Genomic DNA, 26,693 nt, shown 5'->3' on the forward strand with positions numbered 1-26,693 from the left:
ATAAAAATAGTCCACTTTCCACATGCCACTTTCCAATAGTCCACATGAAAACTGAAAAATTCAGTTAACAGCTTTGATTACGTGCGTGTCAGGTGTCACTGGTCGTGCCCTCACTCCCCATGATAACGCCTGCGATATAAAAACTTATTGTTATGCGGGCTGCACTACATGCCGGCCCAATCGATTTCTTAGACCGTCGCGAGTTTTTGTTCGTGTGGCGAATCATGCGTTGAGGGAGTTCATGCAGCTCTAGAAGGTTTGGCTACCCCGGCTACATTGAGGAACGGGTCGTATTATGCGCTCCCGTTTACAAGTCTGTATTTTTTTCGCTGCTGTGCGGCGATTATCTAGTCGCCCCGCCGGACCAACTGACACAAGCAAGCAGTCGCCCGGTAGATTTTCTAATCGCCACTGGCGACTGGGCGACCGCTAGTTTCTCAAGCTGAAACAAGCTTTCAACCTCTTGTATAAACCGTCAGGAGTGGCAGAACATGCGTCTAAACAGAGGAATTGCTCGGACCGACCTGTGATTGGAGGATAAAAATAGAATTCGTGACGTTTCGTTTCACCGGTCATAGCTGCGCGTGTATATTTGCAAATTAATTAGACTAATCGTGCTTCAATAGACTAAAAAATAACAGAGATTAAGGCTAAGACATGTGTCTATAATAGCTAGAATTTATAGAAATGTAACTCAAATCGTTCGCTCTATATGATGGTTAGTACACGTTCCTACTGGTCATAGCATAATAGCGTATGCGGCGGGAGTCTATTTTTATCCTCCAATCACAGGTCGGAGCAATTTCTCTGTTTATACGCATACATGTGTGGCAGAGATGGAAGCTACTGCACTGGATTGTCATTCAGTATCTTAATTCTTGCGTCACACTGATTGACAGTCGCAGTGGACAGTGGGAGTCTATTATTATTCACTCAGGACTAATAATACATATACAATTAAAAATATATAATATATACATAATTGGCAAAATCATCAGCATGTTGTGATGGTGGCCGATACAGAGTAGAAGTAGTAACAGCTGGTTTGTCTGTTAAAGGAAATTCGTAGGGGCCTAGTACTCGTCAAGAGTAACCCATAGAGGGCAGTGGCGTAGCCAGGGGGGCGATGGGGGCGGTTGCCCCCCTAAGATTTAGAAAGCGAAAAAAAAGAAAAAAAAAGTTAAAAAAAAAAAATTCCGTCACTGAAATCAAGCCGAATTCAATTGTAATACTGCGATTCAGTTGATCAGTTCAGTTCGGCCGGTCTCCCTTACGTAAGTGAGGTGTTCGAATAAAGAAGGTTTTCACAGATGCGTATATAGTTAATAATTAATTAAATTCTGGATGAAAGTATTGCATCTGTGGTTTGGGGTATTCTGTACCTTGTACCCTATGCACACAATGCGTTAGGATGAATGCGGGACCGGTCGGTAGGCTTGAGAGAGCTGTATTTTCCCTCTTGCCTGTATGTACATGGAGCTCGGATGGATAAAATGTGTTCCCCCCCTCCCGAGTGTCATCACACACGTTACCAGCACTTATCTTTGTAATGTTACATGACTTTTTGTATAAAATGTAATTTGCAAGTGATCGCAAACCTCATCTTCATGCTATTTTTGTTTGATTGCTTAGCAGACGGTGTTCATGATATTCATTATAAGAATCAATACTAGAAATTTATTTAAATGATATCCTTGTTTTGTTAAAATATTTACATCAATTATACCACCTATTGCTACCTTATTTAAACCAGCAGGACTGTTTCAAGTCGATAAAACATGCCAACAACATGCACCAAATTGCACCATTAACAACATCAAAATGCAAAAAGCTCTCACTGCAACTGCAAGGGACACCTGCCTCCCACACCCACCCCTCTCGGTCGCTCCGCTCCCTCAAACTGATTGCCGCCCCCCCCCCTTAGATTTAATCCTGGCTACGCCGTTGATAGAGGGACAAGTCCATTGTTGTAGCCTCATTTTCAGGATAGTTGGTAAACAATTATGATGAGCAGTTACTGGTTACTGTGGAACCAATTAGTTTTGCAGGTGGTACACAACACTAACATGCACGCACGCACACTCATACAGCACTTGAATGTCTCTGCAAGAGGTACTGGAGCTACTTTAATTATATCTGGATGCCATGCAATGAAAGATTGGAATTTATGCAATACGTGCATGACCTTATTTCTTTAGTTCACTCTATTGTTGATGTTGGTAAAGTCAAATATAGCCACTAAATCTCTTTATATCTTTTGCGTGGTCTGTTGATTCTATAGGCTTGGGTGCTGGTGGGTAGATATATAATTACCTGGAAGCTATCTATCTCACTGTACAGAATGTGGCTTCTACCTTGCTACCTGCTACAAAATAATAAGTCGTTAATGGTAATACAAGCCATGCCAATATATATGGCTGTGTTACTGTTATTTACAAATTGTGGGTTTCATACATATATTCATTAGGAACCACACTGTTATTGCCAGTTATTCGAATCTGGGTGTTGCTTCATCCACATATTTCATATATATAATTGGTATATGATATAAAATAGATATGTCTAGAATTTCAGACACGGATTTCATGTCACATCTGTTGCACATCTTAGATTAATTAGTAGCGTTTGTAGTACACCAATTTCCCAAAACGCCAAGAAATATATATACATGTTTGTTCATAGCTGATGCGTACTCTTCACTGTACCATTTAGGAACATGTCTAACGAAAATGGGTCCTAACTGAATACTGATTATCATGAGTGCTGCTTATTAGTGGCTTCTGTTTGCCCTCTCTCCCACGTTTCCTTACGTTACGTTTACGTTTTCCTTTTTTCTCCATATCCTTGTCATCCTCACACTTCCACGTCATCTCCTGTGCCCTCGCACTCTCTCTTTCTCTGTCTTCTCCACTTGTTCTCTTGCGCTATCTTTCTCTCTCTCTCTCTCTCTCTCTCTCTCTCTCTCGCTCTCTCTCTCTCTCTCACGCACACACACACACACACACACACACTCTCTCTCTTACTCTCTCTGCTCTCATTGTATTCTTGTCTGGGCTATGTAACGTATGATTGTAGGTACGTGTGAAACTACTCTGTAAATCATCATGCCAGTAACCACTACTCAGCATCCTGCCCTAGAGACTTGTGTGCAAATAGATTCAGTCGGCAGCAGGCAGAGTTCTGATGTGACCATGGGTGTTACAGCAACGGATGCTGTACATACACACGTGTATGATTAGCTCCCCTAGCACAATGTACTGCAGGCTAAGGCATTCCTTAGATACCAATGTCTACAAGATGATACAGCCATCTCACAGTAGCTGGTGCATTCCGTTTGCTTACAACTACAAGTGATGTTTAGAGAAAACATGCAAGTCGCTATGTGTATATATTTTTGTTAGAGTCTGCTTCTCTGGCATTGATGTTGCAGGGTTCTGGCATTGAGTGATTGACTGTGGTTCTGTTTATTTGCCTTTATCGTTTACACAATATTATATGCAAATTATACCCGAAAAAAGCAACTAATTAAGCATGTAAATGAATTTCATTGTATATGAACTTGTGTGATTGATGCTAAAAGTGCCAGATGGCTTATGTAAACAGGAATAGGTCTAGGGACTGAAGAAGATTCATAGTTTAGAAAATGTAGAGAAGAAGTGATTGGTGGTTCCCCACACCCTCTCACAGATGTTTTCAAGAAAAACCTACTTGCTGTCTGATGCACTTCCATTTAGATATTTTTTTTTACTTTTGCATACATATTTTAAATTATTTAATGTTTTCAATTCAAAGAAAAAGTTAGTGATGCAAATCTTAACCTCACATACCCAATCAATTTGTTTGTGTCTATCTGTGCATGTTTTCTAATGTCAAAACAATTTTAATGATACTGCATTAATTAATTATATGCCTGTTGGTGTGAACAATGTTTTCTAACTAATTAGTAAAGCCTTTCAAGTTTATGTATATGGTGATTATAAATCAACAATGTTGATGTGACTAATTAATTATAGCTCTTAACTTTCTATAATGATTTGTGATTTAATCTGCGGCGATGCACTTTTTCCAGAATGATGTTGAATTATTCAAGGAATTTATCAGCCTCTTCTTAGAGTGCTATGGAGATATCCTAGACAAAGATTTCGTGCAACTTAGTGAAGGGTATGTATTGTGCAGTTTATATATATATACACCTTTGGATGTTTTAAAGTTTGAGCCAAGACTTGAACCACCAAAGTAATTTTTTAGCCATCAATGAAAAACTATAGCCACTGTTCACTTTATTATATGTGCTAAGCAAGGCATTTAAATAGGTGATGGGAATGGGATGAGGTGTACAGAACATTTTTAATCAGGTAATCAAGTAAAAATAAGATAATTAATGTAGTTTAGTCTACACAAAACTAGGTTGTTTTATGTAAAGGTAAGTTTAAAATATGACTAGGTTATGGAATTTGTTAGTACTCGCACAACACTGAAATTTGACGATTTTATTATTTTTTAAATCGTAATTTTGTGAGCAGTTAAATCATTCGCCACTTTGTGGTAAGATCGCCACTGTTATTTATTTATTGCATTTTGTGAAGGTGGCGAATGCCAGCGGTAGCCCTGAATATATATATATATATTAATATATAATATATATATATATATATATATATATATATATTAATATATATTAGAATTTATCTTACAAGTTACATGCATTGTAGTATTGTATATTAATTTATGTATACAGTGAGATGTAATAAAACCTTCTGTGCTAATTGGCTGTGCTGGTGGGTACATAGTTTCAGTCAGGAGGGTCCTAGCCTGACCTCTTTGCCAGATGGACTTCTACAGTTGATCTCCCGCCAGCTTGTGGTCTGCATGGACACAAGCCCAAGCCTCCTAGACCTAGGTTATGTAGTGGACCTTCTGAAAACTCTCATTATCATTAGCAGGTGAATTTATACATTGATTTTTATTTGAAGAGCATATTTTAGCTGTTTAACTTCTAGCATAAGTATGAGATTACATATGCACGCATGCACAAATACATAAGCACACACGCATGCACCCATATAGCCATTAAAAGAGGTACCCCTGTTTGGTGTTGTAAAATTATACATGAGCTTAGACTACGTAGCACAATTAACAAAGGAAACAATTTACTCATTTCGATATGATAATCTTTGGCATAAATCTTGCTAAGCATAGAATCTCCTGACACTGTATAATTATTAATTAAGACCAGGTGTGAGTCAGTAGGTGGTAGAGAAAATGGTCTATGTATAAGATATGTGTTAAATTTCAGAAACATGGACAATGTTGCTCTTGTTGGATCTTGTGAATACGTTAGCCACAGTGTAACAATAGCAAGCAATGTTCTGAAAGAGGTAAGACAAAAATATAGTAATAATAATAGTGAAGCAATACTATTATCGACCAGGCTCTATCTTTATCTCTCTAACCTCATGTTTCTGGCCCTAAATATCCCATTTAGGAGTTTTCAATGTCAATATTCTTTTCATGTCTTCATTTCATGTGCTATTTCTGGTGCTAACCTGTTCAAGTACTAACCTGTATCACTATTTGTCATGCTAGCTTGCACCATTGGTATAGGAGTTCTTCCAATGATTATGAATGTAATTCTGTCCGTGATGGTATGCTGTCTTCATCAGTGTGTATATGTTTGCTTCATATGCCAGAGATGCCAACCACTACGATTTATCCATATTTTATACGAATTTCTATTCCTTTTGCACCACTACGACCAGTTTGTATCAAACTACGAATTTCACTGTGATCGGAAATTTTTTTGTTTTTGTCAATTATTGTCATTTTTTGTCAATTTTTTGTCATTTTTGACCCTCAGAATGCAGGAAATTGCATCTCAGAATCAAAAAATTTTCCGGGGGCATGCCGGACCCTTCTAGCAAACTCGGGTCACTACGTGACCCTCAAACTACTAATTTGAAGGCCAGAAACTACAGATTGCTTCAAATATGTGTTGGCATCTCTGATATGCTATCGGTCGGTCTTGCTATAACGATTTTGAGCTCAGCTGACGAAGTCGGATGCAGCTTGTAGAATCGCATGAATGTCCGTCCGTCGGGCCGTCCGTCCGTCCGTCCGTCCGTGTGTCAACAGTTACGGCACAAATCTTAACCGCTCGACGCACGGTCTTGATATTCGGGACGTCGGGGGGGATCGCGAAAAGGACTCGGGATGTCGAATTTGGGGGTCAAGCGTCAAAGGGCAAGATGTGTCAATGGAGGGGGAATATTTCCCCCTTAACTTAAAGCCGCACAATGCGCATCTAAATGCTAATTTCTCCAGTACTAGACTAGCAAATACTTCGTGTCATGCATAATCACACTACCTTATGACAAAATAAACTCTAGTTCCTCCCATTTCACTGCGCCTTGTCTTATAAAAGGTATTTGAAAATACCTCCAATGTTGTTCAAATTCTCCGATGTTGTTGACACTTTCGCGTTGCCCTGCGGACAGCGGTACGGGTGTAGCAAAGATAAAAACATGTGACGTCACCTCACCACTTCGAGGCTAAATTGTTTGACAAACAGTCGGCGTTTATTTTGTCATAAGGTAGTGTGATTATGCATGACACGAAGTATTTGCTAGTCTAGTACTGGAGAAATTAGCGTTTGGATGTGCATAGTGCGGCTTTAAGGTATAGGAGGAAATACGGAATTGCGGCACAAATCTCAACGGCTCGACCTACGCTCGTAATATTCGATGTATAGTGTGATAGGGAGGAAACCCATCACCAGTGCGAAATTGGAGGTCACAGGTCAAAGGGCATTGGGGGAAAGGTCCGATATCTGACATTTTCTGAGGACATGGTCTAACGGACCGAGTGCAAAATTTTTTTGTTTCAGAGCTGACCTACCATTTTTATCACTTTATTGAAGGAACCATGAAATGTACTTTCTGCTGACGTGCGAAGAGTAAGTGTCTGATAACCTTTTTACCCTCAAGAGGAGGGTTAAACATGGATTATTTGACTGTTAACAAAGGACTGAACTGCCCCCTCCACCAGCCCCCTCCCTCCACCCCCCTCCTTCCCACCTCCCCTTCTTCCTGCCCCCCACTCTCCCCCACCCTCCCCCACCATCACCACTACTACGCTCATGCTCGATGCATATCCATGATAACATGTTAATATAGCGAAGTCATTAAAGTTACACAGCTGTATCTTTATTACTGTACTACCGGTATAGCAAAGCCTATCATAGATATTACATCTGTATTAGTAGTATCCTAGATATATGCTCTGAGCGCGAATGCGGTGGCGGGAGGGCGCACTTGATTTGGTTGCCAGTGAGTTTATCAGAAGAATACCCGGCTACAGTACACGTCAGTTGAGCGCTGTAGCTCTGCGGCACTTGTTGAAGCTATATCTAGGCAGACTTATATCACACATTTGTGTACTATATGGGCCACCACTGTCATAATAGATAGTTTATAATGAAGAGCATGTGCCCTTGTTTTGTGATTGGTGACCCTGCTCATGATTAGCACTGATTGTATGTACCTTGTAGTTGGAAAGTCCAGATCCTGCAGGTCAGAAGAGAGCTGAGACATTTCATGTGTTTCTGGAACACCTGCTGTATTTTTTTGAGTGCTTGTATGACCCATATTTCGTCTGGAGACAAAAGTTGCATGAGTAAGTTCCCCTTTTCAAATTATTCTTGAACTGTTATTATTTAATGTTTAATTGTTGTTATAATGACTGTCCTATCCTGACTTGTAGAACACTGTAGAGTAAACGAAATTTGAGTACTTTTAGCACACCAATTTTTATTGATACACTATCACTGTGTCTTTACGTATTAAGGAGACTAGACCTCTTTGAATTCACGAGCAAACATGTGATATAGAGACATGTGATCATGTGTGAGTAGCATTCTACTTTATTGTCTGACTGTATATTATTTTCTAAAGCAGTGCGGTTCACATTGCAGGCAGACGGTTGATTACATGCGCCTGCTAGAGAAGCCAGCACTGCTTCACGTGGAAGTAGTGCCTTTCTTCTACGGTAAATACCACACTGTTTCGAATCATGTTTGTCTTTATGCGTGTAACAGGGCCCATGTGTGAGTCTCCTGTCAATGCTACACTGACAACTTCACTTTGTGTCCCCTTACTAGCCCCACTACCTCGTAGAGTTGAGTAGTAATGGTGCCAGAATTTCTGCGTTTGTGGGACATCTTAGTGTCTTTTATAATATAGTGTCTATTAAAAGTATCTGGACATTTTAGTGTCTTTTATAATATCGTGTCTATTAAAAGTATCTGGACATCTTAGTGTCTTTTATAATATCGTGTCTATTAAAAGTATCTGGACATCTTAGTGTCTTTTATAATATCGTGTCTGTTAAAAGTATCTGGACATCATAGTGTCTTTTACAATATTGTGCACCATGCATGATGCTACAGTACTTCTCTCAGTAGTGATCTAAACGAGATGTGTCTAAGTTTATGATACTCTATCTAGACTGATGCCTGTGTGATACGCCACTAGTTATTGATGCTAATCTCTAGGGATAAACTGGAAATGTGTCACTCATTGAAAATCTGAAGCCATCACATATATATGAAGCCATATAAGTGCTTGTGAATTTTTGCTCAAACTTCACAATGTTACCACTGTTTATCTGTGAAACAAAACTGTTCTCTTTAAAAAAATTTCCACAGAATGCTTTAGGAAACACAGAACTGTGATACCTGCTGAACTACAACGAAGAATATTGCACATGTTTGGAGCTGTTATGACAGGGAGCCAGGTGAGTGTGAATCGTGCCCACTTCACCCTTGCTCACTGGCTTACTGCAGTTAGTGTACAACAAGTAGTAGCCAGATTAAAACCCTGTGGTTGTATTTCCACATGATGATGTTGTTGCGGCAAGAGCAGGTATATAGTCACTGTAATTGCACAGCAGCGCATAGGATGTGTTTGTCACGCGTAATTATTGCAAAGGATCTCTCAGCGTACAGCAGTATGGGCATGAGGAGAGCGTGACCGTGTTGTGTGTGTGTGTGTGTCAGGGAAAAAAATATAATTTATTTTTTTGGGGGCTACTTTTCAAGCTCGTATGCATGAAAATAGCACTCTAACGGTTTGCATTGAACTCTACGGGGGCTCTTTTTGGCATTTCGGGGCTAAATCGCCTCGAGCCCCCGTGTATTTTTTTCACTGGTGTGTCTCACTCTAGCATAACGCACTGACGGCAGTCTCGCCGGCCACCCTCGACGTCCTGCTCGACCTCGTGACGACGGACGCAGGTGGCGCCACCGTCGAGGACGACTCCAGCATGCAGAATCTGGCGCTGAAGTGCATCGTAACGGCCGTGCACGCGCTGCACGGCTGCAGTCCGGAGCAGGTAGGGGTTGCACTAGCACGGCAGCTTACACACTGACCCTGATCTGATTGGATGTAGAAATCGATTGTCGTGATGGCCATAATTACACACATCGTATACAAATCTAGAGGCAAAAGTTGATCTGTTTCCATGTTGTATCCTTTATGGTCGACGACGTGGAAGGTTAGAACATTGGTTAGTGATGTCATGAACAGCAAATTGGTGGTTTTTCCAAATAGATTTTGAGTTGCTGGTTTAATAGGTTTTGGGAAATGCAATTGATCAGTCGAGCTGGCTTTCGTCTAAAAGCTATGCTATAAATCATCTTCGACTTTAGACTGTGTGCTCTATCTGTTATTGAGCAAGTCACTGTGCTGAATCTACTTCTTGTACATGCATGAGAAAACAGCTGATGAAAAGGTGGGTGGTGAATTATGGTTGTGCAATACCAATGCTTGTGTACACCTACAGAGACAGGTGGATATCAGTGTACTGCTGGACAGTTACTTCTCTGTGATGAATAAGGCTTGCCACCAACAAGAGGGTGCAGAAATCTTAGCACACGAAGACCAGGAATACGCCATACCCATAAGGCTGCTGAGTATGTCCTCTGTGTGGTATCACATGGTACATTCAATGTAAACATATAAACAAAGGGGTCATTTACCAAGAGAGGTGGATTCTATCCATACTAAGCCACTGGTGATCAGATCGTAATTTCCTATTTTTTCAACTGTCAATAAAATAAAGATCTTATTTTCCGTCCGCTTCAGCAAGCATGTCGGTATTAAACGGAGGTGGCGCGTGCAGGAAGCTGTTCTTGTGTTTCAGACACGGTGTCGGACATGCTGGCGTGCTCGGACAAGGTGGCGCTACAGGCAGCCTTTGTTGGCTCCAATTGTTTCGACATCTTCATCGACCTCCTGTACAAATCAGCCGTAGGTTCACTATTTATAATGGGGCGACGAACAAGGAGGAAAAGTGTATTGCGGAACTTTGGGTTGGGGAGAAGCAGTGATAGAAAAAGGAAGGGGAAGCTAACAAATGATACTCGTGTCAGCAGCTAGAGTTGATACCTGAGGCAAAGGAAGCAGTTTCTGCCTGGATTGTGTACATATATTGCTGTATCTGTGTGCATGCTTTCTGTTTTTGTAGCTGACGGGTGTAAATGCACAGATACTGGCGATGGCTGTGGTGAGGGCGCTGTCAGCGGTGGTGGCGGCAAACGACAATATCAAGGTACGGCTGCAGCTTTCTTCTTCATTATATTTCTCTTGTCGTCTAGCTTGCAGCTTTCAGACGGGTGTAATGCATCTATAAAATTCTGCTGAGACGGGACGTTTATCTTTCAGGAGGTGTTTTCCCAAAAGTCTGGTTTTCTCAAATTGAACGAGGCTGTCAAAAGCCTCGGTCAGCCTAGCATGGAGTTACTGGAAACGTTACTCAACATGGTGAGTACTGTTCTTCTAGTCGTAGTGTAAGGCAACGATGTATATGTTTTGTACATTTACAAACACATTGTCTTGATGTACTGTTGTACTTTGATAATAAGTCACTGAAAACTCAAACGGTTTGAATGGGTTGCAGTTAAATGCCTCATGAATCATTGTTTGTTAACAGGTCGTGGAAGGAGACTACAAGTATGCAAAGGACAAGTCTATGGCCAACATAGGTGCTGCTCTGATGCTTGTACACTGGTTACCTGATATCCATTCTCATGATTTACAGGTGGGCAAACATGCATATAGGCCATTCTCTTTACCTGTGTTCTATCTGGATTAGATTAGAATTCATGCATTTTTAACAGGTTCTAATTGCTGATTTTGGTTTATACGTTTATAATATTTATGTGGGAAAACCATTGGGCGATTGTTGTTTGTAGAGTTGGCTTTCGGAGAGACTGTATGCGCTATGTGCTAAGGGCATTCACAACAAGATGCAATGCTGCAGCCAGGGCATGATCAGTGCTATCCTTGTCATCATGAACCGACAGAAACAGATCAGCCCCAGGGCTGTAGGTAAGCTACCCAACACAGCTGCCAGTAAGTCACCATGATCCACTGTCAGTATGTCACCCTGATCAGCCCTCAGTAAGTCACCCTGATCAGCTGTCAGTAAGTCACCATGACCAGCTGCCAGTAAGTCACCATGACGAGCTGTTAGTAAGTCACCATGATCAGCTGTTAGTAAGTCACCATGATCAGCTTTCCCTAAGTCACCATGACCAGCTGTCAGTAAGTTACCTTGAGCAGCAGTTGCTTTGCCACTCTCTTGGATAATCCAGGATTGTCCATTCCAAAATACTGATTGTGTTAATCATGGCTAATAGCTATATAAATAGCTAAATGTGATTACTATGAACATTAGGTGCTGAAAAATGCTACGTACTCTTATGTTGTGCCCTCTGTTAAGTAAACACACTGGTTGATGAGTATTTGCTTTACTTAATAAGCATGCAATAGCCTTCAGCTGGTCACATGCAGTTAAAATATCACAAAACACACGACATTGTGTAGCTAAGATGTACGTGTCAAGCATCATGCACCTTCTAGTGGTAAAAGCACTGGCCTCCATCGTTACAGAGCAGCTGTTCAACCTGCTGGAACTGCTGGGAAGTCATTCGATCACAGCAACAGAACTCAAGCAACTTCTGTCACTGCTCAGACTGGATGAAGATGGCAAACAGGTATACAGCTGCAGCATGTCTCACTGTTTGCATTGACAAGTCATAGTGGATGGTATATGTGCCAATTGGTACATGTACACTGATGTAGTCTGTTCTGAGAGCAGTGTTGTGGATATTTGCGTGTTAGTATTGTTTACATTATTAGCGATGTGTCTTGTGTCTATGCCAGTTTTGCTGTACTGATGGCTCTACCAGCAATTACAATTAGAGTTAGACAGACCATTGTGGGAGACAGATAATTGGTCTTCTGGAGGTTTGTAAACTGTATATAAGTAAAGATCAGCATTGTTGGCTACTGTGAGTGGGTGCAATTTCATCTGGTTTGTGTACAGTTCCCATACATGAGCAGACTAATGCATGCAATGTCTGTGATGGCCAGGAAAGAAGGAGGTTATGAAGCAGCTCTACACTATTTCGACATCCAGGGTCAAGATGAGGTAAATTACAGTGTCTGTCAGGGTTCAACTATACAAGCGGAAATGGTGTCATAAGTATTATGCATTCCAGACAGATATGGTGATTATATTAAAAACTAGTGAATAAAAATAAGCTGTTTATAAATCAAATAAAATTAGAAGTAAAAAGATAAAATGACAATACTGTAAAGAGACTAGAAGTAACTTTACTTCTCACTTACTTGAATACTTTAGTAAATGTCAGCAGCTCCATCCCTGCCTTCATCCCCTCTCCACCTCCATCACTCCCTCTATCCCCTCTCCACCTCCATCACTCCCTCCTTCACTCCCTCCATCTCTTCCTGTCTTCCTCCCTACCTCCCCTACCTCTTTCCCCTCTCTCCTTTTCTCTCTCTTAATCTTTCTCGCTCTCTGTGTCTCTGTTTCTCTTGCACTCCATCAATCCCTCCCTCTCTTCTTCCCTACCTCCTCCTCTGTCTTTCTCTTTGCCGCCCTTTTCTCTCTTTGCCCTATACCTTTCGAGATTACTAATGTTCAGTTACATATTACAGGGTCTGTTGATCCCAGGAATTCGTAAGTGGGCTGGAAATGGCTTCTCCTTCCATGCGTGGCTCACACTTGACCACGCCAAAACCAGTGTGGGCCGCCCAGCACGTCGAATGCTGTACAGGTATTCTGTATTTTATTGCTAGGAATTACTTATGCAATCATAATGGCATAATGGCTGTCATGGATGTAATCAAATACTCATGTTTGCATAGTTGTAATAAGCTTGTTTTCCGATGTGGAGTAAATGAGTCGTATGTTGGTATCCACAGCTTTTTAACTGGCACCGGCATGGGCTTCGAGGCTTTCTTCACGCAAGAGTGTCTTCTAGTCATTGCTGTCATAATCAAAAAGGAATTCCATACCTTGTTGGTGACTGATAAGCCTCTTGCTGATGGACACTGGGTATGGTGGCAGTAACTAATTATTATATCTACCTATGTGGTGGAGGTTCTTGGGGGGGTAACCTAGCTTTTCTATGTTTGCCTTTGGTCACAATTGATGAAATAACTAGAATCAATGCTGTAGGGTAGCCACACGTGCCCCTATCAACAATAAATGTTAGTGGCTACATCACTGCCTACCTGTATCACAACTATCGTAGTACGCAGCTATTCCCCCTGATATAATTGTCAATGTGTTTTCAGCACTGCGTAGATGTCATCCACACATCGTCACGTCGACCGTTCGTACAGAGCCAGATATCTGTGTTCATCGATGGCAGGCAGAGACTCACATCCCAGCTGAAATTCCCCAGCCTAGCAGAGGTGAGGGTGGTGATTCTTTCCACATCCTCCATGTTTGTTGGCCGCTCGCTCTTCAGATTGAAAGATTTCTTTCAGAGTATTCTAAACTCAATATCGATTCAGTGCTTTAACGTTTGCACTCCTCTTTACCTCTGTTACAGCCATTCACCTACTGCAGGATTGCCTCTGGAGGGCAGAGTAGCATTGTGCCTGACCCCTCTCACCTTTCCTCACCACAATCCACCCAGCCGACATTCCCACTCAAGCTAGGAGAACTGCTGAAACCCAACCTTGCTCAGGGTGCCTCTGTGCAGACGTTTGTCGCTGGCACCCAAGACGAAGTTTGGGGGATGCCGATGTCACTGCAGGGGCAGCTGGGCTGCGTGTGCGTGTTTCACGAGGCATTGCAGGCAACACAAGTAATACAGCTATACATGGCAGGTATGCACGGCTCTCTTGGTATATGCGACAATTACCATGGTGTGATTTGGAGTTGAATTTGTCACGTGTGTATCGAAGCCAGCTTGTTTTTTTTTGCATGTTAGATATACACTCCTGTTTTTTTTGTTACAAAAGAAGAATTTGGATCGAATCATCACGTCAGACGTTTGACCAATGCTGTCTAACTTGGCGTTGACATTTTCTTCTCAGGACCTAACAACCTGACACCATTTCTGAATGAGGAGAGTGAGCCAACCGAGCTGGCCAGCAAGCTTGTGCTTTACTACAGCGCCAAGGCCTGCAAAGATGGCATCTGCACCGACCTGTCTCCCAATCACATGTACGACGCCCGCATCTCCGCGCCAAAGTGCGTCACCTACGACATCAAACAGGTTAGGCGCGTTTCCCGTAATTCGCCGTCTATCCAGGAATTCCTAATAAACGCGTAGATGCAGATTTTTCGCGTAGATAATAACTCGCGTAATAGATAATAACTCACGTAGATATAACTTGCACGACGGGATGTTTGCGATGACCGCGCCGACGATTCGCGTTCCAGATGATTAACTGCGTCGGCGGAGTCCAGGTCCTCTTCCCGATCCTCGAGCAAGCTGTCTCGAACGGCGCGTCCGACGGCGTCGCCGACTCGCCCCTGCAGAGGGCGCCGTCTGTCGAGGCGGCGGCGCCCGACGACTGGGTGATGGTCGGCGGCACGAGCAAGTTTGCCGACGCGCACCTCGAGCGCAACCAGGTCGCCGGCTTCCTGACGCTGCTGCGCAACATGGTCGCCGACAACGCGCTCAACCAGGAGATCCTGCTGCGCTCGAACGGCGTCGCCGTCGTCGGCGCCCTGCTGCAGCGGCTGCCGCCGCCGCTCATCGACGTGCACGTGCTCATGGCGCTGCAGCTGCTCGTCGAGGCAGTCGGGCACGCCAATGCGCAGCTGCTGCGCTGCGTGCACCAGTACCTGCTCTTCGACTTCCGCATCTGGAGCCGCTCGGAGTTCCCCGTGCGCATCGGGCACATCCAGTACCTGTCGACGATCGTCAAGGACGAGCGCAAGTACTTCCGCAAGAAGTACGGCGTGCAGTACCTCTTCGACTTTGTGCGCACGTACTACACGCGCGAGGGCGCCACCGTGCAGACGGAAGACGCGCGCGCGATCCGCGTCGCACTGCTCGGCCTCGTCCGCTACTTTGTGTCGCGCGAGATCACACACGAGGAGGTCGCCGCTCTGCTCGGCTTCGTCGCCGCGGCGACCGATGAGGAGGAGCTGCTGCTCGAGGTGTTTGCGACGCTGCAGACGATGCTGGAGGCGAGCGAGGCGGGCGGCGGCGGCCGCGACCAGCTGCTGCTGCTCATGCACGAGCCGGGCTGTGCCGAGCAGCTGTACGCGCTGCTGCCGGACAAGCGCTTCTCCGTCCAGCTCAAGTACAGGGTCGTCAAGGTGCTGTCGCTGCTGCTGCGCACCGAGAAGGTGAGCCAGTGTAGCCAGCAGGCAGGAAGGGAGGGATGGGAGACATGTGGTAAAACCAACGATGGGTTGAGGAGGAATCTTTGAGTGTTTACGCACGCGACATTCGATAGGTGTAACGTTCGATGAGATGCGTGAACGATGCATGAACGAACAATGGGTTGCAGGAAGTGTTTACGCACGCGACATTCGATAGGTGTAACGTTCGATGAGATGCGTGAACGATGCATGAACGAACGATGGGTTGGAGGAAGTGTTTACGCACGCGACATTTGATAGGTGTAAATCGATGAGCCGCGTAGCCAGTTTCAGAGTTTCTACTCGACCGTTTGTCAGGTAGTAATCGAAGGGATGAGTAACGTGTTTCACGTTGAATTCACTTCGGCACCTTCGCGTTTTTGCGACAACGAGTTGAACGAGCGGCAATGTCGCTCACTGCCCTTGATCACGTGTTTCCTTGACTAGACTCTGCTATTCTCTGCGCGGCAGGTGTACGAGAAACACAGGATTAGATCGCCCTTGATACGCGTTCGTTAATCAGACAACGCTGTTCTCTCCGTGTCGCAGGTGTACGAGAAACACAAGTCGTACGCGCGCCTCGTCGATGTCGGCCACAGCGGACTCGTCTCGCTGATGCGCGGCGGCGGCGACGACGTCTGCCTCGCATGCTGCTTGCCATGATCGACCAGCTGCTGGCGGACGTACAGCGAGGCGGGTCTACGCCGGCGCCCTCGCGGTGTCTGCAGCTCGCGCCGGCCGCCGACGTTGAGATGAAGGTTTGGCCGTCCGCGCGCAACGAAGCTGCTCAACGCGCTGCTGAACAAGAGCGGCGCGTGCAAGCTGTTCGCGAAGCAGCTCGCGTGGCAGGACAGCATCGCGAGGTGGGTACGCCGCGTTCACGGGGGGGGGGGGTTTTGCGAAATCGAGTGGTAGAAGAATAAATTGCCGCTGCAGTGCGTAGCGTGCGGGCGTGCGTGCGTCGCGTGCCGATGCGTGCGTGCGTGCGTGCGTGCGTACCTATATCTGGTTCTCCACAGACATGTAACGCATGTTGAGTCTGCCGTGACTTCGAAGCTGAAGCTAATTTGCAGCATCCTTTAAGTCCTCCCACATGCCGTAATTGCCTAATCGAGATGCCTCGATTTCCAGCTCTGTTTACTTGACGTTGACAATCCCAACACAGTCATGCATTGTGTTTTCACAGCTTGATGTATACGTCTCTGAACTAATCGAGCTTTCCTGTGTCTGTGTGTATTGGGGCCACTCATATTGTACTCCAATTGGTATAACTACCCTCCCATGCCATTTGTCTGTAAACAACATTCCTTCCAAAATTCTCTGGTAACAACTCTGTATGTAAATAAATGATAATTATGTCCTGTATGTCTGGTACTGCGTCTGAACCACCTACACTGTTAGAGTTCTGTTGGTGTTTTAGATCCAGAAGTTGCTTGATGTATCCAGTGTAGTTTATGACACCACCTGCGAATGCCAGCATGCCTACTATTTCACATCTGAGGTTTTAACTCTCGGATTACTTTGATTGTGACCGTCGCTTTACCACTGTCGTTGATTGCTGCAGACTGTTGGTTTGCCATCCTGGCCTTGGCTCGCCACAGCACACAGTGAGTGGCAGCGACAGTGATGATAACTTGCTCAACCTGGAGTGTTCGAGCGACTCACTACCGAAGAGCACGAGCGACGACACCATGCTCAATCTAGAAGAGGAAGCTGTGCCTGTGGCGCCACCTGCAGGTGGGAAAATACAGAGACTTGCTAATTACGAACAAGGTTGGAGCATGCATGGGGACTGTCGTTTGGGGATGTTTAAACATCAGCTAAAAGTCACGAAATTGGCAGTGATTTTTCTCATTTTTTTCTCAGTTTATCGTGATGCCCTGCATGTATTAATCTGAGAAAGGGCGAGGATTTACAGTGATTTAACGATTCACTACTGTGAGCTTTGAGGTTTACAGTCTGCTGCATGCGTTTGTCGGTCTCATCACTCAGGTGTGGAGGGAACTAACGGTGAGAGCGCGACCGACGTGAGCCCGACCGTGCCAACCTACCTGCAGTTTGAGGATGACCAGACCTACGACGACAACATGATGACAGCGCTGTCCACGGCAACCTCACAGACAACGTCGCCGGCAGCTTCAGCAGCAGCCATGGCAGGCGTGCGCGAGGAGAGCCCAAGGTCACGCTCTCACAGGTGAGTGGCACGGTTCACCGAGGTCGTAAGTTTATTTCGGGTTACATTACATCACCTCAATGATTCGCACATGATATAGCATTGGGCACTGCATTAATGAATTGTCATCATTGGTGTTTTAGTTAAAAATGGTATATTAAAAAAAAGCTAGGATTAATGTTCTGGTGAGTAATGGTATATTAAAGAGTTAGGACTAATGTTGTAGTCACTAATGAATCTGTATTGCAGAGTTAGGGTTCATGTTGTACTAATAAATAAGATATTGCAGAGTTAAGGTTGATATTGCAGTGAATAATAGCATATTACAGAGATAGGGTTGATGTTGTAGCTGTTAAAACACTTGTTGAATCACAGAATATTAAGGTTAATGTTCCAGTGATTATATTAACATATTACGTTATTACACAGTTAGGCTTTTAAATGCATGCTACATTGATTGATAGCATATCACATAGTTAGAGTTGATTTTGCACCCGTTAGAACACACGTAGAACAGCGTTATCATTGATGTTGTAGTGAGAGCCCAGAGATGTGCAGTGAGCGACTTTCTGCCCCACGCAAACAGAGCGACAGCGGAATCTTTAATTCCACAGCCAACAGCATTGCATCCCTAGTTGGTGAGTACTCGCTCATTTCTTGATGATCACTCGGTAGTCAATAGTTGCTGCCAATGGTTATGTCTAGTGACTGGTCACTGAGTAGTCAATAGCAGCTGGTTAGTGACTGGTCATCGAGTAGTCAATAGCAGCTGATTAGTCACTGGTCATGTCTAATGACTGGTCACTGAGTACTCAATAGTGGCTGGTAGTCACTGGTCACTGAGTAGTCAATAGTGGCTGGTTAGTCACTGCTCACAGCTAGTCACTATAGTCACTGGATAGTATATGGTACTAGTCAATGGTAAGTTGTAGATATTAGAAGTCATCGTTTCATAATTTTGTTCTGAGGTCATTTATTGGTCAGAGTATTAGAGTTAACAGCGTTACGGATGTGTCCAGTCTGTGTGCATAGAAAATGCATGTATGCCTTCATTGTTGCAGGGAGTGTAATGTCAAGCACAGATAGTATGAGTACAGGCATGTCATCATCTATTCTAATGGAACCAGAGACCATTTACCCAAAGAACTGGAATGGCCTTGCACTGCACTTTGATATCACTGGTAAGTGCAACTCTCTATTCGGTTAAAAAACACAAGCGTACGTTGTTTCCGTCTTTACACCTCACACATCATTTAGACATTCCACTTTGTTTTGATGGCATACATTGTGTACGTTGCGTGCATTGTGTGTTTATTTTACATGTTGCTTACCTGGCAGACTCTACTAGTATGACACATCTCCCTGCTTGCTTACAGATACTACAGGCAAAGATGAGCAGCTGTGTCAGCTGCTGCTCAACATCTTGCACATGATCATGTGGCGAGGGATGGATGGCAGTGACAGGGCTGTGTGGAAGGAGAGAGGCCAGGTCTTCAGCTGCCTCAACTCACTAGGAATGAACAATGAGCTCATCGTTCCTGCTCTGCAGCTGAAACGAAGGTGTGTACGTGCATGACTCGCTCAGGGTCGAAAGTCAATCACCATTTGATCTTTCCATTTACCAGCAGACTGCGACAACCTGTGAGTGTGTGTGTATGAGCTAGGTGCATTGCATGAATACAGCCATGTATTCAACCTGTATACTTGCTGTCATTGCAGGCATTCTCTTATCTATCTCTATTCTCATAGAACTAGAGACCATTTACCTAAAATACTTGAAAAGCCTTGGATCACTTTGATAGAAAAGATTGATCTATTAGTCTCCATCTCTAATCAGTAGGTGTAGAAACATCATAACGATAAGACGCAGGGTAAAAGAATAATGGCTGCAATTAATGGCAGAAATGTTTTCACAGGCTTCTAGAGATGTCTGTTCAGGCAGCGCTCTCAGATCTTAAAGATAATCACCAGAGCAACTTCAAATATATAGAAAATGCAGTGGAGGTGGTGCGTATTGCCCATGACTTCCTCGTAGCCAAACATGGCGAAAATGATAGCAACAAGTGCAGTGCCTCCTTGCTGGAGAATCTGATGGCAATGTTAGACACACTGGCTGTTTGGGATGACCAGGTAAACCTTTATATCATTATACTTGGTGTCCGATAGTTCAGCTGGACACGCTGTGTTGTCTGTGTTTGTCTATTGGGGTTTTGATGAACTTGTAAAAATCTAGCATATAAAAATCTGTAGAAATCTGTAAACATTTATTTTTTTAAATAAAATAATTTCTGCCTACATTTTCTATTGAAAGAGTCTTCATCATAGTCAAAATATATCGGAAGAACACACATACGTTGTCGCGTAATATCTATCAAACGACTAACCCTCCTGCCTAGATACTTAGTTAGATAGCAGTTATTAGTCAGTCAGTCAGTCAGTCAGTCAGTCAGTCAGTCAGTCAGTCAGTCAGTCATTCAGTCAGTGATGACTCCCCGCAGATTGGCGAGGAGTGGACGGAGATGGCGCAGACTGGTCTCGCGATCCTGCTCGTCTTCATCGAGAGCGAGGAGCTGGACCTGGTCGCCATGGCAACCGTGAAGCTGAACATGCTGCTGCAGACGCGTCATCTGCGCGGCACCAACGAGGCATGCTTCCTGCTCGGCGGCGTCGACCTTGTGCTCGCGCGCACGCCACATGACAGCGACCGCTTCGCCTTCCTCATCCCCGTCATCAAGTGCCTCGTCGAGAAGTGCGCCCCGATGCTCGACGTGCAGCGCCACCTGCCGAGCGTGCCGCTCTCCAACCTCGCGCCGTCGTTCTTCGACACGTTCAAGGAGTACTCCGACGGCGAGGAGTGGCGGGAGTTCCTGCGGCGGCGGGTGATGCCGGGCCGGCGCGTGCACGTCGAGGAGGTGTACGCCGAGAAGCAGGAGAACATGAAGATGTTCTGGAAGGACTGCTACGAGGCGATGATGGTCGTCATTCACATGCGCAACCGCGAGATGGGAGAGAGCAAGCTAAGGTGAGGTGACCACGGCGTTGTTGCGGTTGTTGTTGTTGTTGTTGTTGCTGGTTTTGTTGCCCTTTTTGTTGATGATGATGATGTTGTTGTTGCTGTTACTGTTGTTGATGATGATGTTGTGATTACCGTTTTGGTTTATGGTGTTGTAGTGATTGTTTTCGTTGTCATTGACGTTGTTGTTGTTGTTGTTGTTGTTGTTGTTGTTGTTGTTGTTGTTGTCCTCGTCACGCTTCATGTACTCTTACTTCATGTCCTCGTACGTGTCGTGGTTCACCATTGAGTTGCACTGCCGTTATCAGGTTGCACTGTGGAGTATTGCTGTCATGTTACTTACCGCTTAGCAGTACTTTCATTGTTCATGGTCATGGTTTCAGCATTGAACAATTAGGTTACTGTACAGATTTCAGAGCTCAATCATAGAACCTTTCAAAAAGCGAGGGAAGGAAGAGAGAAAACGATATCAGCAAACGATGCAGTTGCTTAACAAGCAGCACCAATCTACCCTGAGGCAATGGAATATGATAAAGCGCTTTCTAGAGGGAGAGAGAGGAGCCTGGGCTGCTAGGTTTGCTGATTATTAAACTGTTACAGCTGAGAATATTATTGTCATTATAATATCTTACGACATTAATTTATCTTAAGGGTTCGGTTCCCATTTTTGACATAACTGTTTAATATACTAATTGTATTTTGTTTTTATTATATTATAATTATATTATATGATTATTAATTTATATTATATTATATATTATATTATATTATGTTTAATATAAGGAGGGAAGTCATACTAAGAACCATTTGTTCTCATGTGGGACCATTTCATGGGTTTATTACATAATATTTTTACAAAACGGCGTATGTGATATCATCTGGCAATATATTATTCAATCTGATGAAATTTACAAGCACAGGTTCTATTGCACACTGATAGCTAATATGAATATTGATGATAAGAATATACGTGATGAATGGTTGATGTTTGTGTGCGCTAAGAGCCGGTAGTTTGCTTGGCTGCTCCAGGGATGCGGAATTCAAGCACTGGAAGCTGTCTCCTCATGAGAACCTCTCGCGTATGAGGGTCAAACTTACCCACAACTGGAGCTACAGTGATCACACAGACGCCAGCCGTCTCCGTGACAACCTTCAAGGTATAAATCTTCACTGGCTTAAGATATGAGGCAGAATATGCCAGTAATATATTCTCTCATCATTTGTATAGTACCCATCCATAGTAAGAAAATAGAGGTTAGTTGAGGCAGTGTATAAAGGTCCAGTCTAGTGAGTAACGTTTTTGCATTTGCATGAGCCCTACATCTATGTCCTATGTCTAATTGGCTTGCTTATACAAATTATCGACATTGCTTAAACAGAGGGATGTAGTCGACTTTTTATTAAGTTTGTAAGCCCTAGTTTTAAAACAGACTAAAGAACGTTCGTTACACATCACCTCGATGTGATAACATGTGTAGAACTACATGAAAGCAGGACACTGTCAAAAGTGGGCTAGCAGAACAGTACTCGTTTAATAAATGCCTTTGATCTTCGGCACGTTTTTTCTGAGTTTAACATTTAAATCTATTGACTGATGAATTAGGCTCTTTAATTAATGCGTGCATATTTCGGTTATGTTACAGCCGTGGGAGATCGGGACCAAGTTGCGCTAGAGAACTTTCCCATAGCGGTGGCGCAGCAGGCCCGCGTTTCCGAGATGGTTGAGGACAGGCTTGGCGATGATGAGTGGAAGCAGCTCAGCGCTGCAAAGTAAGACATCGGACAATGGGGAATGAGAACGGTGATGGGTGGGCGGTAACCGAGATGATCATATAGAAATATAGCTGAAATAGTAATGGTGGTGCGTTCGCAGCATGGATTGATCTACGGTGTAAGATGGTGTCTTGGGTGTCCTCATTGAAGAACGTATGAATTCGTGTGATGTGTATTTTTTGACTTCCCAGTTCGCAAAGCGCAGAGGCTCAGGAGAAGGTAAAGACGGTTGTTTCCGAGGTGTGCTCGCTCGTAACACTTGTAGACGTGACACCCGGCAAGTTCGAAGTCACCAACACCAACATGTATTTCTTTGACAGCAGCAATAAGATAGACGAAGGTGAGGAGTCTTAGCGGCTCAGCAATATGTACAGTATTGATTGAAAGCTCAATGTACTGATGCCCCCATTGCACGCTGGCACATCATCATTTTGTTGTTAAACTTTTATTGCTGTAGTTGTAAAACTTTTTGAAATTCACAAACAGATTGTGATTTTATCAATCAATTTTTAGCTCACCTTGACATCGCCAAGATGAGCTATTTCCATGGGGCGTTGTCTGTCGTACGTCTGTCTGTCCATCAACATTTGGCTACGGTCAACGATAACTTGATAACCGTTTTATTGCTTTTATTTGCGCGATAATCGAAAACCAAAATGGCGATCATCTAGGCATAGTGCCATCTCTCGCCCAGATTTCAGACTTTCAGATCTGAAACATTTATTTTCGCATCAAAACTAACCCTGAAACAAAACAGTGAAATTTCTATTAGTATAAAACAGGGAATAAGGACATTTGATCACATTTCGGTTCGTCATAAATGAAATACTTGCCAAATTTTAAATATCATCTCTTTGTTCTATCCCACCCAATGTGAGCTATAGTGTCATTGACACTTTCATTAACTGTTGCTAGATAGGTAACTAAAATCTTTATACACATCCATAATTCATTGCTAATCAGTGACTGACTGGCAGTCCCCTGATGTGATATGTACACATAATCCATGTAATCACTACTTTTCCCGTGGTTGAGTAATTGAAATTTGAAATGTAAAGGTTAATTAATATTTTCGTTGCTAGTTAATTGGCTCTTGAGTGGACGAACGAGGTGAACAGTACTTACTCTCATTGTCTACAGAGGGAAACCAAGACTTCAAGTATTCGGTGTGCCACCTGAGAGAGGTGCATCTACGCCGCTACAACCTGCGCCGCAGCGCTCTCGAATTCTTCCTGCTCGACCAAACGAACTTCTTCCTCAACTTCAGCAATACAAAGGTACATGGTCGGTCTACAGCGGGGCACAGTCAGGGGACTGTTCAGCCGTGGTCAGAGTGTGGCATACATGGCATACTAAGTGTGCAGTGCATTCGACCCAGCATGTGCTGTGACAAGTGTACGAGACTCTGTCATTAGCACAGGGCACATAATCATGTCTTCAACTACAGTCAGTGGGTGGTAAAGTAATTGTGTGGTACAGTCAGTGTGGTACAGTCAGTGTGGCACACACAGTGTATGGTACAGTACGCCTGTGCCACAGTCAGTGTGTGGTACATTCATAATGTGGTATAATCAGTGTGTGGTACATTCATAATGTGGTATAATCAGTGTGTGGTACATTCATAATGTGGTGATGTCAGTGTGTGGTACAGTCTGTGTTTTGTGCAGCATAACCAAGGCTGGTGGCACATAACGAGGCTTCAATGCAAGATTACACAGCTCACACCATTTAGCATCAGTAATACAGCCCTGTAATTCACAGGCAGATAAAAAAAAATTCACAAAGTGCGCATCACACCATTGAGTCTGTGCCTTGTCAACGTGCAGAAGAATCTTGGACTTGTTTATAAATTATATATATCTTATCTCAATAATGTGTGTGCGATCCGTGGTTTGTTTTCCGTTTGCAGGTTAGGAATAAAGTTTACAGTAAGATACTCGGCTTGCGGCCAGCCAATCTCTCCTACAATGGCATTCGCTCTCCGGCAGAGCTACTGAAGGCATCTAGCCTCACAGAGGTACATGTAGCACTAAACTCAAACAATTCACTTCAGTAATAACACAAGTAATAAAAACTGCAATGTCATTGATCTAGATATACTGTACTATACAAGTTTATTATAGCTATACCAAGTCGTTATTTTTTATTGCATACGAATTGATGCACCTCGTATATTCACAGAAATGGCGTCAGAGAGAGATTTCAAACTTTGACTACCTAATGCAGCTGAACACTATAGCTGGAAGAACTTACAACGACCTTAGCCAGTACCCAGTGGTGAGTGCAATAGCAAGTCTTCTAAGAATTTAGCAAACGACCCCTTAGCAAAAAAGCACATGCCTGTGCATATATGTTATCATTCTGTATCCTGACAATGATGTTAATTAAATTATCGATTCCTTCTCGTAATTTTCGTTTATGGAATTTAAGAGAATTGCTTTTGTGTTTTTAGTTTCCATGGATACTGACAGATTACACGTCTGAGGAGTTGGATCTAGAAAACCCACTGGTGTATAGAGACCTGAGCAAGCCTGTGGGAGTCGTTAACCCTAAGAATGCTCGCCAAGTGAAGGAGAAGTAAGTAACGGCTTTGGTGGTTTATCTTTTCAGCGAGTATGATGCACTTCCAGATGTGCAAGAAGTCTCAGAACTTTGTTGAGCTGTGAGCATCCATAGCTTGTTTCTGTGAAGCTGTAGGCATCCACACCTTGTTTCTGTAAAGCTGTAGGCATTCACACCTTGTTTCTGCGAAGCTGTGCACATCCATAACTTGTTTCTTTAAAGCTGTATGCATTCATAGCTTGTTTCTGTGATGCTGTGTGCATCCACAACTTGTATCTGTGAAGGTCAGAGCACCAACAACTTGCTTCTGTTAAGCTATGGGCATCCACAGCTTGTATGTGTAAAGCTATAAGCATCATTTACTCTTTCTGCTGCAGGTATGACACGTTTGACGACCCGACGGGTGTTCCTGGCTTCCACTATGGGACGCACTACTCGAACGCAGCTGGCGTGATTCATTATATGGTCCGAGTGGAACCGTTCACATCCCTGCACATTGAGCTTCAAAGTGGCAGGTGAGTGGCTGGAAGCTATGCATACACCTTTCTAGGCTGTCTGTTAGGTGTACAGAGATTCACATGCCTGCTAATCATACATGGACATTTCTACAGGGAAAAATGTTACAATAGAGTACAAAAAATTAGACACACGTTATGTTAATTTCATTTATATTATAACAAGAAATATCTATCTGGTGTGTATGTTATCCCATCGTAGGCACAATTACATAAGCTTAAATAACTTTGTGTTGTTATCCTTTATCGTTTCCATCCACCTATAAATTCATGATTACAGTTAAATATGTAATAATTGAACATCGGTGAAGGTTAATGCCTTTCATATAGTGAAATCAGAGATATACAAATTGCTGAAGCATTGTATCGATTATGACATATGATGATGCACTCTGCAGGTTTGATGTGGCTGACCGAATGTTTCGCGCGATTCCAAAAACCTGGCAAATTTTGATGGATAGCCCTAACGATGTAAAGGAACTCATACCTGAGTTTTTCTACCTGCCCGAGTTTCTCGCCAACATGAACAGTAAGTTTTCTACCTGTTGTAAGAGTCTCTACCATAGGCGAGGATAGATTTGTCTACTTACAATCTCTGGATAGATCTGCTTTATAGATTTGTATTGTACTGTATCATCCTGTGTAATCAATGTATTATCTTTATCCTAAAAATAATTATATAATGTATCATCATATATATTTATACAAATATGATATAAATTACGATATATATATATATATACATATATATACAGGCCTCGACGCTTATTTTCAGATCTGGTTGTCCTGTCGGGCAACAAGAAGCAATTTTTACTTGTCCGAATTTTTATTTTACTTGTCCAAAATTTACTTGTGCAATCTATGAGCCGTTAATGTCCTCTTTTGGTTCAGTGCATATCATATCAGGAGTGTATAATATAGAGATCTATATTATATAAATAGGTATATAAATAGATACATATAC

At 43.3% G+C, this 26,693-nt stretch overlaps 1 protein-coding gene across 1 annotated transcript in view; it reads left to right on the forward strand.

Annotated features, from left to right (window-relative positions):
- Positions 1 to 26,693, forward strand: part of LOC106809168 (neurobeachin-like protein 1) — a 37,571-nt gene that overhangs the window by 1,941 nt on the left and 8,937 nt on the right. Inside the window, exons 2-41 of the mRNA XM_014812153.1 lie at positions 4,070 to 4,161; positions 4,791 to 4,943; positions 5,297 to 5,378; positions 7,547 to 7,671; positions 7,970 to 8,043; positions 8,702 to 8,790; positions 9,220 to 9,387; positions 9,838 to 9,967; positions 10,198 to 10,304; positions 10,522 to 10,605; positions 10,719 to 10,817; positions 10,987 to 11,094; positions 11,249 to 11,384; positions 11,949 to 12,052; positions 12,385 to 12,489; positions 13,020 to 13,138; positions 13,287 to 13,419; positions 13,662 to 13,781; positions 13,922 to 14,201; positions 14,412 to 14,593; positions 14,761 to 15,678; positions 16,243 to 16,349; positions 16,452 to 16,556; positions 17,258 to 17,430; positions 17,686 to 17,887; positions 18,404 to 18,504; positions 18,928 to 19,047; positions 19,243 to 19,426; positions 19,783 to 19,996; positions 20,365 to 20,888; positions 21,289 to 21,453; positions 21,909 to 22,036; positions 22,523 to 22,649; positions 22,844 to 22,992; positions 23,793 to 23,929; positions 24,562 to 24,669; positions 24,834 to 24,929; positions 25,105 to 25,229; positions 25,592 to 25,729; positions 26,128 to 26,258. Coding sequence (XP_014667639.1) covers positions 4,070 to 4,161; positions 4,791 to 4,943; positions 5,297 to 5,378; positions 7,547 to 7,671; positions 7,970 to 8,043; positions 8,702 to 8,790; positions 9,220 to 9,387; positions 9,838 to 9,967; positions 10,198 to 10,304; positions 10,522 to 10,605; positions 10,719 to 10,817; positions 10,987 to 11,094; positions 11,249 to 11,384; positions 11,949 to 12,052; positions 12,385 to 12,489; positions 13,020 to 13,138; positions 13,287 to 13,419; positions 13,662 to 13,781; positions 13,922 to 14,201; positions 14,412 to 14,593; positions 14,761 to 15,678; positions 16,243 to 16,349; positions 16,452 to 16,556; positions 17,258 to 17,430; positions 17,686 to 17,887; positions 18,404 to 18,504; positions 18,928 to 19,047; positions 19,243 to 19,426; positions 19,783 to 19,996; positions 20,365 to 20,888; positions 21,289 to 21,453; positions 21,909 to 22,036; positions 22,523 to 22,649; positions 22,844 to 22,992; positions 23,793 to 23,929; positions 24,562 to 24,669; positions 24,834 to 24,929; positions 25,105 to 25,229; positions 25,592 to 25,729; positions 26,128 to 26,258 — 6,442 coding nt within the window. The remainder of the gene's footprint in view (positions 1 to 4,069; positions 4,162 to 4,790; positions 4,944 to 5,296; positions 5,379 to 7,546; positions 7,672 to 7,969; positions 8,044 to 8,701; positions 8,791 to 9,219; positions 9,388 to 9,837; positions 9,968 to 10,197; positions 10,305 to 10,521; positions 10,606 to 10,718; positions 10,818 to 10,986; positions 11,095 to 11,248; positions 11,385 to 11,948; positions 12,053 to 12,384; positions 12,490 to 13,019; positions 13,139 to 13,286; positions 13,420 to 13,661; positions 13,782 to 13,921; positions 14,202 to 14,411; positions 14,594 to 14,760; positions 15,679 to 16,242; positions 16,350 to 16,451; positions 16,557 to 17,257; positions 17,431 to 17,685; positions 17,888 to 18,403; positions 18,505 to 18,927; positions 19,048 to 19,242; positions 19,427 to 19,782; positions 19,997 to 20,364; positions 20,889 to 21,288; positions 21,454 to 21,908; positions 22,037 to 22,522; positions 22,650 to 22,843; positions 22,993 to 23,792; positions 23,930 to 24,561; positions 24,670 to 24,833; positions 24,930 to 25,104; positions 25,230 to 25,591; positions 25,730 to 26,127; positions 26,259 to 26,693) is intronic.

Source organism: Priapulus caudatus, unplaced genomic scaffold, assembly GCF_000485595.1.
Source record: "Priapulus caudatus unplaced genomic scaffold, Priapulus_caudatus-5.0.1 Scaffold333, whole genome shotgun sequence".
Classification (NCBI taxonomy): Eukaryota; Metazoa; Priapulida; class Priapulimorpha; order Priapulimorphida; family Priapulidae; genus Priapulus; species Priapulus caudatus.